The sequence below is a fragment of the Hermetia illucens genome, chromosome 3 (assembly GCF_905115235.1).
Source record: "Hermetia illucens chromosome 3, iHerIll2.2.curated.20191125, whole genome shotgun sequence".
Lineage (NCBI taxonomy): Eukaryota > Metazoa > Arthropoda > Insecta > Diptera > Stratiomyidae > Hermetia > Hermetia illucens.
In genome coordinates, this window is record NC_051851.1 from 161,990,569 (window position 1) to 162,011,340 (window position 20,772).

General features: G+C 45.9%; 1 protein-coding gene across 1 annotated transcript in view; it reads right to left on the bottom strand.

Moving 5' to 3' along the window:
- Nucleotides 1–20,772, bottom strand: part of LOC119652697 (protein disks lost) — a 534,030-nt gene that overhangs the window by 26,351 nt on the left and 486,907 nt on the right. The window contains exons 3-6 of the mRNA XM_038056976.1: nucleotides 11,300–11,628; nucleotides 4,111–5,464; nucleotides 3,364–3,520; nucleotides 2,918–3,205 (exon numbers count right to left, since the gene is read on the bottom strand). Coding sequence (XP_037912904.1) covers nucleotides 2,918–3,205; nucleotides 3,364–3,520; nucleotides 4,111–5,464; nucleotides 11,300–11,628 — 2,128 coding nt within the window. The remainder of the gene's footprint in view (nucleotides 1–2,917; nucleotides 3,206–3,363; nucleotides 3,521–4,110; nucleotides 5,465–11,299; nucleotides 11,629–20,772) is intronic.

The following is a 20,772-nucleotide window of genomic DNA, read 5'->3' on the forward strand; positions in this document are numbered from 1 at the left end:
ACAAGGTTGTAATGAACAAGATTCGTGGAAAAAAAGCACCCCAAGTAACGTGCCCGCGACCCTTGTTCAAAATAATCGCAATCCGTTTCCCACAACAAGAAGAAAGCGGACCCCATCCAATGGTTCAACAGCACGTCTTCACAAACCCTGGGGTAATCGAAGAGGAACTGCGGGAGATCTGTGGACGAATTGGAGATAATAAGTGTTTCCCGCGCCGTGGAAAAGGCAGAAGTTGGTTCTGCTACCGAAGCTCCAAAAACTACCTGGCGAACCCTCTTCATATCGCCCTATCTATCTTTTAGACAATACGGGGAAGATGTTGGAGAGGGTGGCTCCTTCCATTCGCCGAGCTAGCGGGTGCTCTTTCAGAGCGGCCGCACGGGTTTCGCAAAGCGCGATCCACAGTCGATTGCAATGGTCATAGACATCACCCGGGAGGCATTGGCCGCTGGTACGTGCTGCGCGGTGGTAACGCTGGATGTCAGGAATGCCTTTAATTCGGCCTGGAATTGGATTAAGAGCACCCTTGCTAAACTGGGTATCCCTGGTTACTTAGCTCTGATAATCGAGAGTTACCTTTCCGAGAGACCTCTTTGGTACGAGGCAGACAACGGGTCGAAGAAATTATTGTAACAGTAAGTGTTCCCCAAGGTTCTGTACTGGGGCCACTGTTATGGAACATAATGTACGACGGAGCGCTCGACTTTCGCGTGCCAAAGGAGGCAACATTGATTGGTTTTGCAGACGAGGTGGCAGTGGTAGTAGTTACGAAACGCCACCAAGACGTTGAACTGTATGCAAGTAAAACCATCTATGCTATCAAAGCATGGTTCAAAATGGTGAAATTGGACCCGGCGGAAGATAAGACGGAGGCGATCCGTATTACCAATTGCAAAAAAAACAACACTGTCAAAATCCTAGTTGGTAATCACGAGGTCGTTTCAAAATCGATCATTAGATACCTGGGGGTAATGATCGATGCCAAGTTGAGCTTGAAGAGGCACCTGGACTATGCGCGCGAAAAGGCAGCAAAGGCTAGTTCATCTCTAGCAAGGATGATGTCAAATATTGGAGAGCCAAAATCTAGTCGCCGGCTGCTTATCGCAGGGGTGGTGAAATCTATTCTTCTACACGCGGCTCCTGTCAGGGCGTGCGCACTGGATAACACAGTGAACCAGGGGAGCGTAAGTTCGACGTACCGGCCGATCGTGCTGAGGGTGTGCAATGCATATAGAATGGTATCAGGTGAGGCAGTGTGTGTCATCGCGGGAATGATTCTCTTGGATCTTCTAGCGAATTAGGCACACTGTCTCTACTGGAGAAGGAGGGTCAATCCGACCGAAGCGACTTCGGGCTTCCTAAAAGCCACTACGAAGAAACTGTACAACGATGGGATAATTCCAAAAAGGATCGCTGGACCCATACACTGATCAGGTGTATTGAGAGATGGATCGAGCGCAAACATGGAGAGTTAAACTACCACCTAACGCAATTCCTTGCGGGGCACGGATACAGGAAATACTTGCATCGCTTCGGATTGGATGAGTCTTCAGACTGTCCATAATGCGTCGCTATACCCGAGGACCCGGAGCATGTTATGTTCCACTGTCCGAGAGTCGCGAATGGAAGAAGGAGGTTAAACGATGCCCTCAACGCAGTTATCGGAACCCATAATTTCGTGGAGGAGATGCTGAGGTCCGCAGTAAACTGAAGTGCGATAAACGGAACAGTAACTGCGATACAGGAGAAGCTGAAGGAGCTGTTTGGTAGAAAATATAAAGTTACCCTGAAACGTAGGGAGAACTAGGAAGTCCCAGAGGAATGCGTTGCGGGATATACAGAAGTCTTCTACACCAATGGCTCAAAAATAGAACGAAGCTCTGGAGCCGGAGTCTACCTCTCAAATTAAAACGAGAAGTGGGCTTTTCCTTTGGAACAATATGCAATGGTTTTTCAAGCCGAAGTATATGCGATCCTAAGAGCGGCAAACTGATCGATTGACGAGCGGTTGAAGGGCAGGCGCATCGCAATCTGCAGTGATAGCCATACTGCATTACGGACGTTGAGTAGTCCTTTGATCACCTCGAAAATCGTTCAGGAATACAGAAACCGTTTGAACTCTCAACAGTCAATTCGGTGGAACTACTCTGGATACCTGGTCACTGTGGTGTAGAAGGAAATGGAATCTCAGATGCTTTATCAAAAGAGGGTTCAATTTCACCCATGCCAGGACCGGAACCAGCAATTGGAGTATTAGTAGCATTGGCTAAGGCTGTCTTCAAAAAACTGGGAAGAACCTTGTGAAAATGGCAGGTGGCTGAGCCTAAATGCAGTTAGACACTAAATCCGGCGATACATTAAGGAACCCGGGGTATTCCGTGAGGGAAGTTGAGTATAATGGACCACTACGGCCTGAGTACTCAGAGGAAAACTGGCCTGGCCAGGAGAAACAGCGATGGCTTGATACGTGACATTCTAATTTGAGAGTCTCCGGATTCCATTCGGACTAAATTGATGACCAAGAGAAGGGTTCGATTTAGACTAGCCGACCCCGCTGTCGAATGGGACTAAAACTAATGTAAAAATAGTTGTTTTTAAGGGAGCTAAAGAGGAATTTGCATATGAACCAAGCGTCTGATATGTATTAAAACTGACGACTACATTGTTGCACTGTCACATGCAAGCGAAAACCAATTACGAACTTATCTCCTCGGTGTTCCAGACGTCACCTCCCCAAAACCTTTTAAATTTCGTTTGCATACTGTCCTCTCAAGTGCAGAACAAATCTTCTCCAACGAAGAAAGCCATCCTTTAATATGAAGCTTTCACGCCATTAAATTCAATTATAAAGTCATGACCAAGGAGCCCATCTGGTACACACGTCTTCAACCGTAACGTACTGCATTCAATTACTTACCACATATTCATTGTACTCCCTTCCATGAGGATCCTTCGATGATAAATTCAATATTTCATAGGACGAATCATTCATCTCAATTAATTGAGCTGCCAAAGCGATTTTGAGTTGTTCGATGAAAAGTAAAGACTTTCGGCACGCCAGCAAGAAGTCACGAAAAAATGCCTGATTGCCGGGAAATTGATAGTCCGTGCTGAAATGGCTGGGCGTGACGAGGCGTTGTCGCAGTTTCGTCAATTTATTTAAATCGACATTCGGCAGCGATATCTCCAGTTCCGTGGGCGAATGCTAAATAAAGATAGTACGAGAGGAGCGATTTAGATAAGGTCTTCATGGCTGTTAATTGAGTCGATTCAATAATCTTGTTCGAGTCAAATGAAAGGACAAAGTTAGGAAAGAGGTTCCCCAACTCCTGAGTGGAAGAGGAAGGACGAAATCATACTCACCGGAAAGTTTGATGAAATAATAAGCTGCGAAATGAATAGCTTCGCCAAATGTGCCATATTTATCGGGTTATCCTGAATCATCAACAATGCATGAACCTTGGGGCCCAACATCACGGAGAACTTCCATGTGGGATCCAAATGTTTGCATTCCCAAGTTCTGAAAATGATTAATGACACCATGATAAGATTATCGCATTTTTCACCAGCTCCTGGTGGCTTTATTCCATCAAAATATTGTTTGCTGGAAGAGTTGTAAGGCTAGAAAAAAAGGACGAATAAACGTCCAGTGATCAACATTAAAAGTAAGACTAATGCCTAAACTTTCGCATGTAACGACGTAGAGAATGTTGGGATAGGTTGGGTGGAAAAGGAGCGAACATGAAAAACGTTACAGCCTAAAAGCCATGAGGGAAGTGGAGGCATGACAGACTGGCTAAATCAATGGACTTCGCAATGAGGCTAAGTTAATGAAGACCGATGATTGGAACCTTTTCGCCATTGCCATTAATCATGCATAGCGCACTGACCGAAAATCCACTAAGGATACACGTTTCTATGTGTTTGTTTGAAGAGAGCTTTCCCGTTCGGCACGGTTGTGGGAGGTTGTGCGGTGAATGACAATATTTGTGGCTGGAATTTAATGAACGGCCTTCAACCGCTGCCTGATGGAAGCAAGTCCGATTAATGCCTTCCAATTATTACTCAATAGTTTGCATAGCAACATAACACTCCATGAAAATGTCTTACTTTAATATTCCATAGAACATATCCCGTTGCTGCTTGAATGCTGTGAATTCCTTCTCGGATGGAAAATTGTTCTTGGTATCATTATCCTGTTGGTAGAAAACGTTGTTGAAATCTTGTCTTATCCGAAACGATACTTCATGGCTGGATTTTATCGTTTCCAAACGAATTTTGTATGCACACACAGCCTCCAAATTATCTCTTAATTCCTTGGCATAGAGTTCAAGGCGTTCATTGTCCAGAATCACCTTTAATGTGGTCACATCTAACAACATTAAATTAGATCCTTGATGGCGCAGGACACCCAATGCATAATATATGCAATTATTCACGTTCCTCAGCAGAGAATATATATTACTTCCTAAATCACTGCTACTTTGATTAATTAATACAGGATCTATTTGCGCTTCTAAATCCAAAGAGCCAGAGGGTGCAATAGAAGGATATTCGCAGTGGGGGTCGCTTTCTGCATTCACCAAGTTTATCAGGAATGAAAATTCCGTAAGAATGTTATTTGTGAGATTCGCATCTATAAGTGTTGAGTGAATTAGAATGAAACGGTCTAACAAGGACTTGTGCTTCAAGTCACTAAGATTGATCCTGGCCTTAGTCACTTTCCGTTTTGGAGTCACCGTCTCTTGGAGGATCTTATGTAATGTTTGCGGCAAAGGTAACGGCTCATTGGTAAACTCTTTTGCTATAACATTCATTTGCGACTTGAGGACTTGTCGCTCCTCCATGATGCCCTTGTGATTATCTACAGGAATTTCTTCTTTAGCTATTTCAAGGATATTATTCTCACTGCGAAAAGCAGGACTAGTAAAACTATTGGTTGACGTGCTAACAAGAGTGGGAACAACTCGACGTTTGGGTTTCTGTGAACTTCCTCCTTTCCCACCAGGTTCCGATGAACTCCGATTTTCTGAGCTCGGATGATCCTTATTCGATCGTCGCTTCTGTCGTGTTGGAGTGACCATGAAGTCGCCAAGACATAGTGCCGTTCCTGAATTCTTTTTGGTTGCAGATCTGTCGAATGGTCTGCTCTTGTTAGCGCTCCCGAAACTCGAATTACTTCCATTGCTTGTATCAAATCCGCTTTTATTAGGTCTACGGATTGGGGTGGAGGTATCACTTTTTTGGAGTCGACTATCAGCTGCCCCGCTGAGCGATGCTTCGAATAGGGAGCTGTTGAATTCATTACTTATTTCATGCACTGAATCGAACGCTCTGCTTAGGCTTTTTCGTAAGTTACTGGTGTCCTTTTTGAAGCCGGTTTGTACTGGAGTTGATCGCAACAGGAATGAGTCGTCGAAGAAGCAGTTTTCTGATAAGCTGTCATCATGCTTACTGGTATGATCTGAAATAAGGAAAAATGGAACTTTTTTAAGTATCCCAGGAATGGAAAGCGATAATAATTTAATTCATGATCTGCTGGCGAAAATGGGCATCTACTTTAACTCTAACTTCTTCTTCAGAGTATTGAATTAGATAAAGTTTCGGAAAATGATCAATAGGGCAAAGAGAAAGTGCGTTATACCTCAAGGCGGTCAGAAGATATGGTATGTGACAATTCTTCCACGAGCTGCTGGTTTTTCGCTCTACAATAAGTGACTAATGCGGTCTCTGTCTTATCCCTCTATAAAACGATTTAAATGCCTATTTTACTCGCTCCAGTGATACTAATTTGCATGCCAGATTGCAGTCTCTCGGTTGAGGACTGTATGTACCTGTTGGTCCCGAGATTAGATTTTGGATAGTACCTGGGAATTGCACTTCAAGCAAATGGTTTGCCGTTTCTTCATCGCTTTTCGTGTACTTCCCATTCTGCAAACCTAAATAATCCAGTTTATGGCTACGTTCTTTAAACAGAATCCGCTTGCCTCAAGAGAGTTAGTCTCTTCGCAAAAACGTCTCCATGATGATCGTTTAGCCGATCTTATGCTCATCTTTAGAGCCTCCTTTGCCTCTTTATAGCGATTAAAGTTAGGGCCTGAATCACAATGGATGACTACTGACGATTCCAGCCTTCCGATGGGAAAAAACCGAAGCAGTCATCCTGATTAGAAAGAGAATTCCAACTGTTGCGTCCCATAACGATCGGCGAGTTGATAATCGAGTCAAAACCAACGGTTAAGTACCTTGTGGACGAATCTCATTAAATAGCTGCAGCCATTGATATCCTTGCTAATCTGGGCGTTTGGGGAAGCATCGCAGAATCTTCTTTGCGAGGTTTGTTTCAGTGGGTTTTGTTTGCCCGAGCTTCTGCAGCGTCATTTCCCCAGGGTCCCTTGCAGGCACTGGTTACGCAGTTTAGTACGGAAAAGCTTCGCTGGCGGCCTCAATCTATATTTCTGGCTATATGAAGAACTCCCTCGGACTGGCCATCGTGACACCATTTTCGCACTCGATAGACCTTCCAGACAAATAGATATGGGCAAGGATTATGCAGCTGATGCAAATTTCCCACTGTTCAAGGAAAGGACAAGGGCACACAGATCGTCACATTGCAAACAGCAATGTAACTCGGAGATAAAATTGATTTAAATGAACCTCAATTATTGGCAGGCGACGCACGGCCAACTCTCGAAAACCATCCGCGAGAAAGAAATGGAGTCGCTATAATTGGTATGCTATATTGAGATGGCGATCTCATACAGTTTCATGGGGCATACGTCAGCGCCAATTCAGCCAGTAAAGTTGGTTGACAAGTCACTGAGAACTGTACTTATAGTGACCACCAAAGAATCTGCAGCGCAATCAATCTCCAAAACGAACTCTCTGTTAGGTAGTTTGGGCTGGGTGGACGAAAGCTTTTGCGGGGGGCACTTTTTCCACGGCGCTTAAGCCGGATATATCCCTGAATGATACGACCAAACAACAAGTCACCCAAATCATCCAGTGAGTGACGGAAACATGCAATGCTACTATGTCCACAAGGCAAACTGCTCTTCGGTAACTGCTGCAGGAAAAATAGAATAGCAATTTTGGGAGCCGCATATTCCCGGGCAAGGATGCTTACGAGAAAGCCCAATAGCGAGAGGAAACACACAGACAAGTGCAGGCTTAAAGGGGATTATTCGGAGGAGTCAACAACTGCTCTAAACAGTAGTGTGACCTTATAAATCCTTGGGGTGGGGCCTACAAGGTCACATGAAAGAGATTGTTGACACTCTGTTTCGGTTAAACAAGCATGTAACCGAGGAAGAGCTGCTAGAAATCAGGTAGGAGTGGCCACAATAAGGATCCAAGTTGGGATGGCATCCCTAACAGAACTTTGATGCTGGCAGTGAAGACTTGGACAGACATTTTGGTTAGGCACCTTCTAAGAGAAGGAATACTCTATGTTCAGAGGAAAAAGCAAAAATTGGTGTTGCTTCCCAAATCCAATAAGTCAACTGGAGAACCAGCATCATATCGCCTGATCTGCCCATTCGACACAAAGGAGAATATGATGGAGAGAGTTACCTACAACAGACTGCCAAACATCGTCGAAAGCATCAATGGCTTGTGGGAGTACCAGCATGGATTTCGATGCGTCCACTCTACGGTGGGTGTAGTAGGCATGACTGCTGTGTTGGTTAATTAAATCTGAATTAAAAGAGCTTTGGCTGACATAGATGTTTTTCGATATTTGGCACGACTAGTCGAGAATTACCTCTGGGAGAAGGCTCTCTTTTACGGGCCGAATAACAGCCCCAAAGAGTACGTCACGGCGGGGGCACCATAGGGCGCGTTCCAAGATCCAAGAAGTGGCTAAGGTGATCGGCTTTGCAGATGAGCGGCTGCGGTTTTTTTTTTGGCAAAGCACCCAAAGGATGTGGCGATCTACGCAACGGAAACATTGAGAGCAGTGAAGTCCCGGCTAGAAGGAGATCCGGTCTGAGTATGTTTCAGGTTAAAGTTGCATAATTCGGCATGTCCTCACATGACCTCCTCGTGGTGGCCGCTGGAAACCATCTTCGGACGAGCCAAGAGTGTGTAGGGCCGACCTGGAAAGTAGGCTCTTCCAACTGACGAGGATCTGCTTGTCTGCTGGTCATGTGTAAGGACATGCCAGTCATGTTATAGAAGCAGAAGGAAAGGGTTGTGCCGTGGCTTATTGAGATTTACCAGAGGTGCATCTCTTTAGGATACGTACCACAGTCCTGGAGACGCGCCCAAGTGGTTTTCATACCGAAAGCGGGCAGGCGCGGTCATGAGTCCGAGAAGGACTTTCGACCAATCAGCTTGATCTTTTTCGTGTTGAAGACCCTAGAGTGTGTCCTGGACATCCACTTAAGGACGATTATGGAGAGGGCCTTTCTCTAAGTCCCAACATGCCTACCTCAAAGAAAAATCCACCGAAATCGTCCTCCACGAGGTAATTGCCACGGTTGAGCGGTCAGTACAGTACAAACAATATACCCTAGCTGCCTTCTTGGATATAGAGGGAGCTTTCAACAACGTCAGTACCAACGCGATCAAGGAAGCCTTGACCGGTATTGGATTGGAGGGGTATCTTACGCATTGGATTATATCCATGCTAAGTATCAGGATAATCCAGTCGGATCTGGGAGGCAACCACTTGACCAGAGCTATGAACAGAGGCACGCCCCAGTGTGGCGCCATCTCTCCGGTCCTCTGGTTAATACTAATGGACGAAATCTTACGAACATTGGACAGCAGCGGGGTAACGGTGGTGGCGTATGCCGATGACTTGGTGATATTAGTGTCAGGGATGCTTCCGTCCATTATGAGCGACCTCATGGAAGGAACGTTGCGAAAGGTGTACCTGTGGGCCACAAAATGCGGACTCGGCATAAACCCAACCGAAACGGAAATGATGCTATTCACCACCAAGACAAGGATATCTGAATTCTACGGCTGAATGAACAAAGATTGGTTCTTTCCTCTAATGTAAAGTATCTGGGTGTAATCCTGGATCCAAAGTTAAATTGGATATTGCACATAGAACTGAGGATGAAGAAGGCCTGTATAGTCTTCTATGCCTCCAAGAGAACCTTTGCAAAGAAATGGGGTCTTCGGCCAAGGATGGTTCTCTGGATGTACACCACTGTAGTGCGTCCAATCCTAACGTACGGCTCTATTGTAAGGTGGCAGGCTTTGAGCAAAAAATACAATAGGATGAAGCTTAATAGGATTCAATAAACCGCGTGTGCAGCTGCTACTGGGGATCTGCAGTCCGGCCCGGCAGATGCTCTCAATGTACTCCTGTATCTCCTCCCCCTAGACCTCCACATTAAATATTTTGCAGGGTACAGTGCCGTCAGTCTACTTGTGTCCGGATGCTGGGCAGAGAAATCCTACGGCCACAGTAACATCCTAGACGAAGTACCACGGGAAGTCTGGGCATTCCCCACGGACTATGATACACGCAAGCTAAACTTCACGAGAAACTTTGCTGTGGACTTTCCAACCAGGGCAAAGTGGAAGACCGGCGGCGTGTTGCAAGGTTATGATTAGTATTCTTTACCGAGGGATCAAGGATGGTCTGCGGAGTTGGCGCAGGGATTTTCTCGAATATTCACAGTGTATCCGAGTCGTATAGTCTCGCAGGTTTCGCCAATGTATTCCAAGCGGATGTACTGGCGGTATTGGAAGTCTGTCGATGGCTGAAGCGAGATTCGAGCTCCAAACACAACATAGCTATTCTGACCGACAGCCAAGCGGCCAGGCTGGTAGGGCAATGTAGAGACGCGCTGAATCGTCTGGGCAGCACGCTCAAGGTCACCCTCCTCTGGGTTCCCTTGCACAGGAACATAGAGGAGAATGAGCGGGCTGACGGATTGGCCTAGCGACGCTCTGCTCTTGGCATCCCTTCGATGAATAGAGTCGGTGTTTCGCTGGCGGCTATCAGGGGCGGAGTCTACTCGCACTACCTAGTAGCCGCAGGCCTTAGCTGGCGAAGGCTTACGAGCTGTTTCAAATCAAGGAAAATTTGGCCCGCTTATAATATAGCCCAATCACGAGAGCTCCTGTACCAGAAGCGTGCAAATGCATTCAAAATTACGGCGGTCTGCACGGGGCACTGGCCTATAGGGAACCATGCCGCCAAGCTCAGCATACTCTACCCTCCTTTCCTTCGTGAATGCTATAGGCTGGCTCTGAAGATCCGAGTCGGCTAGACTCTGCCTCCCTGCTCTCATAACAGCAGTCACGGTCTTAGGAATTCGTGGTGTCAAAACGACGCATCACAGCGCTAATTGGGCTCCTCGGAGCGGCCAGTGATGCCTACCTACCTGGCTAGAAAGATGAGCAAACGGAAGCGAAGCGGAGTTGTGCAATCCATTCTATTCTACCTGTAGGCAGAGGCATTTGCAACCTTTCAAAGAAGGGAGGAGCTGAATTCGGTTTACCGGCTGATAGTTCAGATGGTTTGTAGCGTGCTTGGAACCACGTCAAATGAGACAGTACAGCTAGTGATGGGCATGATCCCAGTCGATATTCTGACGAAAGAAATGAATATGTTGTATCATGCAAAATGTATGAAGGGGCACATAGAACATAGGAATGCGACAAGCTTAGAGTCCTATTATCTCTAGCAACGTAGATGGGAAGAGTTTACGAAGGGTCGCTGGACGCATAGTTTCATTCCTAACATTAGGGTGTGGCTTGAACGGAAGCAGGAGTAGTTAGATGATTAACCGGTGGCGTAGCGGAGGATCTAGAGCATATGATGTTTCACGGCCCAAAGATGGAGCGAAGGAATCTGAAGGAGGCGATGGGAAGAATCTTTAGCCTGGAGAATGTCGTTACGGAGATGCGGAAATCGACGGAGAATTGGTCTATGGTTTCCTCCAGAAGTTTACAAACTCTATCTGCTCTTACTCTCGGGATATTGATTCTAAGTGAGGCGCCATCAATAATTAAACAGGTTAAGATTTGATGTGTTGACCAACACTATCCGGAATCATGATAGATAGATGTATCTATTCTTTGAGAGAGATCATCGAAATCTGAATTTTTGTGAAGCTAGATCTTGTTGGGGGAAATATGGCCTAACTGTGGGTGATTATTTCAATTAATTTAATAAGATTAAACAAAGCAACAGATCTTGAGAGATCCATTAAAAAAATGCGACAATTCATGTGGAACAACCCAATATCACCCAAGATACATGCATGGATATCCAAAAGACGAAATTTGCATCTGGAAATGCAAAACATTGCATAATGCTGAAATCATAACATACCATTTCCGGACAATAATAAATTTGGCGTTGTCGATGTTGTATTTCGCGGTGCACCATGGCGTGGAGCGCTGGTACCTTGGCCTGTACGCGATGTTACTGTTAAAGTGGTTTGCGTTGTTGGTGTTGCAACCGCCGACGATAATGATAATAAACATGTTGATGATGATGATGATGACGTTGGTGCTGATGCTGGCGTTGATGCTGGAGCTGATGATGCCCCAGCCGATGGCACTGCCTCCAATTGACCGCTGTTTTGGCAGCCTCCTGCTGCTCCCGGCCATTTTCGCGGAGTATTACACGCTGACGATGATGAATTGCCTTTAAGAAATCTGAAAGTACAAAACAGCAAGGTGAAGAAATTAACGTACGGATTTACCACGTACATATGTAAGGCGAAATGTTCATACATATATTTGCAGGAAATTTGCAATGAAAAGGCAAAATAATGAAATCCAACTGGGCGCTCACAGTTACATCATCGAAAGCGCGGAGTTGACTCTATTTTTCGAGTCTATTCACACAATTGTTGCATTGGAAAATAAATGAAGTACCCTCGATTGGTGGAGTGCTCGAAAAGTGTGTAAATAATGTTCAATGAACGTATGTGGTATGATGTGTGGGCGAATAACGTTACTTGAACGCTGTTGAACAACAGTTATCTGAATGTGAATGAATCAATCGGAAAAAGATTCTTTGAAGATCAACAATGTCGGGTGACGAGGTAGAAAAATCACAAACTCGAATTTACATTTGGATTTTCCTATTAAAACGAGAAATCATTGTAGAAGAGTTATGGGCACGCCGTATTTGGTACTTCTGCCCATACGGAAAGCAATTGGTCCACTCTACATGTATCTCGTCCCCGCAACCTATATCCGTCTTTGAATTCACCGATTGACATCAAGACTCACTGATACCTGGTTGCATCAGTGAGTAAGTTAGACCTTACCGTGCTACGGAGGCTATGGCACGGTAGACCTCCTAACCCCCATACTCGTGGGAATCCAATGAGTACAAGCAACAAAGAAAAAAAAATGAAAACCAAAAAAAGGGAGGGGGGGCCTGTACCGCACAAAAACTGGTTAATCAGGCGGAGGTACATCTTCGAAATACTGAGAGTCAGATAATTACACCCAAGAAGGGAGAAGTTGGGACGTCAAGTAGTGGATCCAAGGTTAACATTGGTATACTGCGTGGACAACAACCAGCGAACCCCACTGCTCAAAAAGCAGGGACCAGCAAAAGCACGTCTGAGATAAATATATCAAACGTCAGGAAGGAGACAGACCTAAGCCATCTCTACCAGAGCCGAGAGCAGCAGAGATCAGCCCGCATGAAGGAAATGCTCCCAAAATATCCAAACCTGAACCTAAGGCGCACCCAAGGGGAGAAAACCCGGGAAGTGAAGGCAGGACTCAGGAAGCCCGCCATTAGCTATGTTAGTGCGGTCAAGGGCATTCGACTGGCCATACTGCTAAAAATGTTTCCCAAACAGATACTCACTCGTGAGGAGCAGGAAATCATCGAGGATCTTGTCGTCAGGCAGATGTGCAAAGGATGGGCTTCGAAACTTCTATTCACCAGTATACGCTTTCAACCAGGTCTTATACTGGCGGTCTTCGCGACGGAAGACACTGCAGAATGGATTAGAACCATAGTTCCTAGATTGCCAAGCTGGAAAGGGGTGGAACTGTCAACATGTGCTGGGGATGATATACCAGGAGCCCACATGGTGACAGTTTTTCTCCTAAAAGCTGCGACAATAGAAACGGAAGACCTTATGGGCCTCCTGATCGCCCAGAATGAAGATCTCCATACCCGACTATGGAGAGTCTTCAGCAGCAAGGTGGAGGAGGGCAAGAGTAAACTCCTCACGGTCCCTGGAGGCAATTAAACGTCAGAGTTGTAATATCAACTATAGATTTGGCAACATACCCATGCATGTGTACAGGGAAAAGCCGAGGAAAGACATCTCGGAGGAAACACCGGGTGAAAAGCATACCGAGGTCGCCGAGGAAGTCTCGAAAGCCATACAGGCGGAAAGGACTGGATCAACCAGGGAAGTAGACCTGCTACTCAGTGAAGAGTAGAAGCTGGACGACCTAGACTTAGGACTCCGAGGTTTACGGTGGAAAACGATGCGCAGGAAAGCGCCATGTCGGAGAAGGGGGGTGATACTCCGACAATGGAAAAGAGCTCCAAACAATAATGGAGCCAATGGCCAGCACTAAGGTAGGCTAGATAAAGCTACATCTGCGGTAATTGCAAGGGCAAGTTCCAAGGAGAACATTGGGATAGTGCTGGCTCAAGAGCCCTGAATGTACCGGGGCCACAATCGTGGTCTGCAAGGACGAAGGATTCAGGCAAGTAGTTTAAAATGCATATGTCTTTCAGAGTTGTTAACCAGGGACCTTGTGACTATCCAATTCTCATTGTAAGCCGGGAGGAGCACTCGAGAGGCAGTCGTGGCATCGGGATACTCCCCAGGAGACGAAATCCGGGCTCCATCGGAACATTACTACTTCTCCTCGGCTGCGATGCCAACGCTCACCACGAAGTCTGGCGAAGCAGCACCAATCGAAGAGGTGAGTACCTTCTGGAATTTATTCTTATCAATAAGTTGGAAATATATAACTTAGGAAACACTCCAACATTTGTGACCAGCACTAGACAGGAGGTACTAGACATAACTCTAGGAAATACTCTAATGAACGGAATGGTCAGGAATTGGAGGGTGTCGGATGAACCCGCTATGTCTGATCACATGATAATCAGATTCAACATTGAGGGTAACTCCGAAATAAAAAAAATAATAAGGAATACTATGAGAACGTATTGGGAACCCTACGCAACGCACTTGAGCAATAACATTGCCCCTCCTTCAAGGGGCGGTAACATCAGGAACGAACTGGAACTACAAACAGTGGTGGAAAACCTCAATACAGTCGTCATTGAGATGCATATGAGGCCAGTTGTCCGCCTAAGTCATCAAGGGATGTACCATGGTGGAACATAAACCTGGCCAGAATGAGAACAGAGACACGAACACTCTTCAACCGGGCAAAACAAGCCGGGGACTGGCAGGGGTACAAAAATGCACTGACTGCGTATAGCAACGCTATACACCCCAACAACCAATAAAAGGAGAAGAAAGGAGAACTGGAAACTAGCAAAAGGGGTATGCACAGAAGCTAGGCTAAGTGGGGGCAGTGGAAACTTTTAAACCACTGAAATCTCCCGGAGTATATGGCATTTTTCCAGCACTAATCCAGAGAGGCCTAGGAATTATCTTAGAGTCTCTTCTCCTTTGGGATACGTACCAAGGGCATGGAGACGGGCAAAAGTGGTCTTTATTCCGAAAGCGGATAAAAAGGATCATTTTCACCCTAAATCTTTCAGACCAATTTGTCTAACATCGTTCGTACTCAAAACGGCGGAGGAGGTCATAGACAACTATATTAGGACACCTATATAAGAACTAACGTTCTAAACCGTAATCCCCTACATCACTGTCAACACGCTTACCAGGCAGGACGGTCAACTGAAACTACTCTGTATCAGCTGACAGAGGTGCTACGGGATACCATAGAAACAAAAGAAATAGCACTGTATACGTTTTTGGATATCGAAGGAGCAAGGGAGTGGGAAATACCCAGGTACAAGTTCTATTGTCATGAACACTACTCAAGGCTGTCCACAGGGTTGGGTACTATGGAAGCTGATGTGAAGTATGGTAGTGGACGAACCCCTGGACATGCTAACAAGTACCGGAATGCAAGTCCAGGGTTACGTGGACGACATTGTTTTAATCTGTAGGGGCAAATATGAAGATACCCCTATGTGATAGAATCCAAACTGGACTAAGGATTGCTAGTGCCTGGTGGAGGAAGTTGGGACTGCGGATCAACCCAGCCAAAAGCACCATAGTACCATTCACTAGGAGACGTAAGCTTGACCACCTGAGAGCCATAAGATTACATGATATGGAGGTGAAATTACTCTGGAAGACACATGTCGGAAAGCCACGGGGGCTCTGATGACTTGTAGACCCATAGCAGCATTTATTCCTGCTACAGCCCAAAGATACTACTTTGGATATATACTGCAATAGTAAGGCCAATGATTACCTATGGAGCGGTAATCTAGGCAGAAAGAACCGAATTCAGCACACAAGCCAGGGAATTCCATAAGCTACAAAGACTGGCTTTCGTGTGTATCAGTGGGGCAATGAGAACATGCCCAACGGCATCCCTGGAGGTCCTTCTGGGATTAACCTTTCTCCATCTGCACATACAGATGCAGTCAAGTTTATCTTCTGGACGGTCGGGAATATCAGTGAAGCGGGGAGCTGCCTAAATCGAAGGAAGATTGATATTCTTTCTAGGCGGTGCCCCAAATTATTGATACCAAGGAATACAAGACAACCCGGTTTCACTTCGATAAGAAGTTTAAAGCACGTTGGAGTAACAAGACAAACTGGGAGAGCGTGGCTGGGGCACACGGCTTAAACCAGCAACTGATTACACTGACGGATCCCTCATAGCAGAGGGAGCGGGTGCCGGTGTCATTGGTCCAAGTCAAATGTACTTTGGGCCAATGGGCAGGTACACTAGCATATTCCAAGCGAAAATATACGCCAAAGACAAATGTGCCTGCTTTAATCTCCTAAGGAAGTGCAGGGGGCAGAGCATTGCTTTTCTCATCGATAGCCAAGCAGCGATCAAGGCACTTACGTCCAAGCAGGTGAACTCTAAACTGGTATGGGAATACCTTGAGAGACTGAATACACTCGGCTCGTCCAACGAGGTCTGGATACTTTTGGTTCCAGGACGTGCTGGTTTGGAAGGCAACGTGACAGCGGACGAACTAGCCAAGAAGGGTGCAGGGAAGCCTTTACACGGGTCAGAACCCTTCTGTGGAATCGGAAACGGTTTCATGGCTATGACTCTAAGAAATGAAGAGGGACGGTTGAGGGAACTATACTGGGCGGGCCTGCCAGGGATGAAGCAGTCCAGGGTGCTTATTGGGGGATACGAACCCATGCGCACAAAGGATTGCTTAAACCTCACCAAAAAGGACCCCCGAATCATAGTGGGAATTCTCACTGGTCACTGTCGGCTGAACTATCACCTAGGGAAGCTAGGGATATCTACGGACACTGACTGCAGGTTTTGTGAGGAGTGTAACGAAACCTCTATTCACGTCCTGGGACAGTGTCCGGCACTTGTGCAAAGTAGGTCCGGCATCTGGGAGAACACTTAATACTAGATGCAAAGTTAAAAGAACTTGAAGTAGGGAACATGCTAAAGTCCCTGGCGGTTATAGGCTTGCTTGAGATACTATGATCCATGGGTACACTATAACCAGTAGAAGGGGCACAATAGTTCTTTAAGGACGCGGTGTGACTTTGCCAGAATAAAAATAGTGACATCAAATCTTTATGCCCAGTAGATGACACTAAGGAACATTCGCATTGCATCTATCAGTTAGGCCTGTAAATTCTCACAGACACCCCTAGTCTCACGAATCACTCCCTATCCCAACTTGATTACCTGCGAGCTGCGAAAAAGAGGCTGGTCTGCACGTTCCTCCACTAGCACCATCTAATTACATTCCTGCAAGTTCTGCTTCAAACTTTCCCTACAATTTATTCATAATTGTTCAGCATGGCGCGAAATTTAATTTAAACCCCGGCCACCATGCTGCTTCGAGGATTGCAAGTTGACATAGGAGCGGGAGCTTCCTCCAAGAACAGAAAAAAGTATTTTGTGTGTAGGAAATTTCGTTACACGATCAAGCTTAATATCTATTGAGGCACGTCGGCACGTCACTCGTAAAGTTCTTTTGAAAATTTCAACCAGGACAACGAGAAGAAAGTTGCCCCGGCAGCATACTGTTTCGGGAAAGTATTTGAATTTATGTGAAAGCGGAAAAAAAAAGTTAGAAGGAAATCGCTTCCGTCGTTCGGTCTCTACTGTTTTCGGGGAAATTCTCCTTAAATTATGGTTGCGATTTGGAAGAAGTTATTGTACTGTGTAAGGAGATTAAGCGAACAGTTGTATGCCGCCTGAAGCCTTACTTCTGATATCTCCTGAAAAGTTTCCTGCATGTCTTCACCATCAGGAATGGTCGGAAGTGAACGTAGAATCGCAAAGGATGTTAAAATACAGGACATTGAAGGGGAAGTTGAAAGAGTCGCAAGCAAATCATGTTCCTGTGATTATCTTTGTTACGAAAATTTAATTTTGTTGCGAATGTGAATTGATTGAACTGGATTGATTAGGGGCAGCAGCAAACAATATTGGAAAGGGCGAAGGTGACATGCTACACTCAATAATATTGGATTCAAACACAATTCCTTGGAAGTACTTGGTGGGATTCGAACCGGCTTGGAACTGAACTGGAACCTAATTTGGCATTTTCCTTTAGATATTCACATGGTGATCCAACAATATTCACATGGTGGTCAAAGGGTAGTTATAGGTCCCAGGGCAAAACGTGGATTGGTACTCACGATGGAGCATAAAACCTGGGAAACGCCTGCTGAACCAACCCCAAAAACTCCACTACCGAACCTTATCTCCACCTCCACGTGGTGACCGCTGGCAGCACTTTCTTAATGAAAAGCCGTAGACGGAGAAAGATGAAGGCGAGTCTCCCGCACCTAAAAACGGGACAAATTTTACCAACTGGTCCTCCAGGTTGGGGGTTGGGTAGGGCTGACAACCTTACATGGCTCGGACGATGAACCAGGCAACGACAAAGGAATAACGATTTGCGCATTTTCTCATAGAACGTGCGCTCCTTGTACAGAAATGAAGCTGCTGAGCAACTAGCCGATACCCTGTCCCAATATAAGGCTGATGTAACAGCGTTACATGAGATGCGTTGGACAGGGACCGGTTTCCTGGAGAAGAGTCGCTACACCATATACTCGTATTATAGTGGCCATCCAGTAAACCATGTGCTCGGAGTAGGTTTCTTAGTCAACCAAAAAATGAAATCTGATGTTATCGGCTTTGAAAACATAAGCGAACGGCTACGCACTCTGCGCTTGCGAGGCAAATTTAGAAATATAAGTCCCATTAACGTTCACGCCCCTACAGAGGAGACTGCAGAGTCGGAGAAGGATACCTTCTACGAGGCAGTAGAACGAACCCTCGAAGCCTGACCCAGATATGATATCAAAATCATACTTGGGGATTTTAACAGCTAAGCAGGGAAGCAGCCCATATCAAGGCCATACGTTGGCTCCCATAGCTTACACCAAAATACAAATGATAACGGACTCCGGATCATTCAATTATTAGTGTCACACGAAATGGTTGTTGGAAGTACCTGGTTTGCGCGGAAAGCGGTCTACAAACATACGTGGGCCTCTCCAGAGGGGACCCTTTTCAACCACATTGACCACGTGTTGATCGAACGTGGCCACCTCTCAGCCTTGATGAATGTCAGAACATATAGGGGAGCCAGTCTAGACTCGGATCCATATTTTGTTGGCACAGTGCTCCGAGCTCAAATTACACCACCAGATACAGTTCCATATGATAATCAGGTGAGAGTTAAGAATGAAGCCATCCACAACGCAGCCCTCTGTAACACCTATAAGAGAAAAATTGGTGCCGCAATAACCGCAGTTGTCAGATGTCTTGGAGATGAAGCAGCAACGAATGACCTCCACAATCATTTGCAGAACGTTCTCATTAATAGGGCCACAAACATACTTGGCCCCAGTCACAAAAATGCCGGAACGGATGGTTCGACGATGAATATAAGCCCGAGTAATGTTGCATTCTCAAAGGAGGCAGACCTGCGCGGAGACTTATCATGAACTCTGGCGAGCGGAGAAGCGACTTCACAGACCGAAAAAGGAAGCCTGGAAGAACCAACAGGTCTGTGAAATCGAAAAGTACAGAGAGCAACCGCACCAGGCGCGCAAGTTTTACCAACAAGTCAGCAGGATGAAGCCTTACACACCTTGATGCTCTGCCTGTCGAGACAAAGACAGAAATCTGAATTCCGATAGAATGGGCATACTGGAGCGACGGATTGAGTAATTTGATGAACTACTGAACAACCAGAATATCGGCGAGTTGGAAGTCCCGCCAACAGAAGACGACTGACAAATGCTGTTACCACCAAGCATAGAAGAAGCGATCTGTGCAATTCATCGACTTAAAAACCATAAGTCGCCAGGAACCGATGCAATTACAGCCGAATTGGTCAAATATGGAGGCGGCTAACTATATCAAGCGGTTCATCAACCTATACTCAAGGAGCGGGACAGCGAATCATTGTCTGACGATTGGCAACGAGGCATTATCTGTCCCATACATAAAACGGGAGACATTACGCAGTGCACCAATTATAGAGATATCACGTTGCTGAGTATCATATATAATATATTCTCCGCTATCTTACTAGAGAGCCCCATAAGCCCAGAACATCTTTGGCCCATACCGAAGAGGTTTCACTCCAGCAAATCAGCAAGAGATCAGATTTTCTCTCTGCGGCAAGCGATGAAAAAACTGTTGGAATATGGACATCAGTTGCACCATCTTTTCATGACCTTTAAGGCCGCCTATGATAGCATAGCTAGGGTAAAACTGTACACGGCCATGAGAGAATTCGATATCCCGACGAAATTGAATCAGACTGACTAGGATGACCCTGACCAATGTGCGAGGCCAGATAAAAGCAACAGGATCACTCTCAAGACCATTCGACATCAACAACGGTCTTCGACAAGAGGATGCCCTATCATGCGTCCTCTTTAACCTGGCCCTCGAGAAAGTGATCCGTGATGCTGAGGTAAATGCAAGAGGTACGATCCTCTTTAAGTCCACCCAACTACTGACCTATGCTGAGTATATCGACATCATGGGAAGAACAACCCGAGACGTACAAACTGCCTTCATCCAGATCGAGCAGGCGGCGCGAGATCTTGGGTTGCACATCAATGAAGGCGAGACAAATTATATGGTGGCAACGCCAGCACCGAAGACTAATCAACCAACAACATCAAATCGCACTGGTCAAACACGAAGAAGAATAAGGATAGGAGACCGTGGACAATTTCTCCTATCTAGGGTCGAAAATCACAACCGATAACAACTACGATGATGAAATCAGCGCACGGTTGTTGTCAGCCAACAGAGCCTATTTCAGCTTACAAAAACTGTTCCGCTCGAAACGTCTCACCATAGGGTCAAAGCTCTTACTGTACAAGACTATGATCTTGCCAGTCCTCATGTATTCCTCGGAAACGTGGGTTCTGAGCAAGAAAAATTGCGAACTCTTGGCCTTGTTGGAGAGAAGAATCCTCCGGAGAATTTTTGGCCCCCTACATGAGGATGGACGATTCCGTAGCCTACACAATGACGAAATCTATGAGCGATACCATGACCGTCCGGTTGTGGACAAAATCCGGCTCACTATGTTACGGCGGGCGGGTCACTTAATCCGTATGG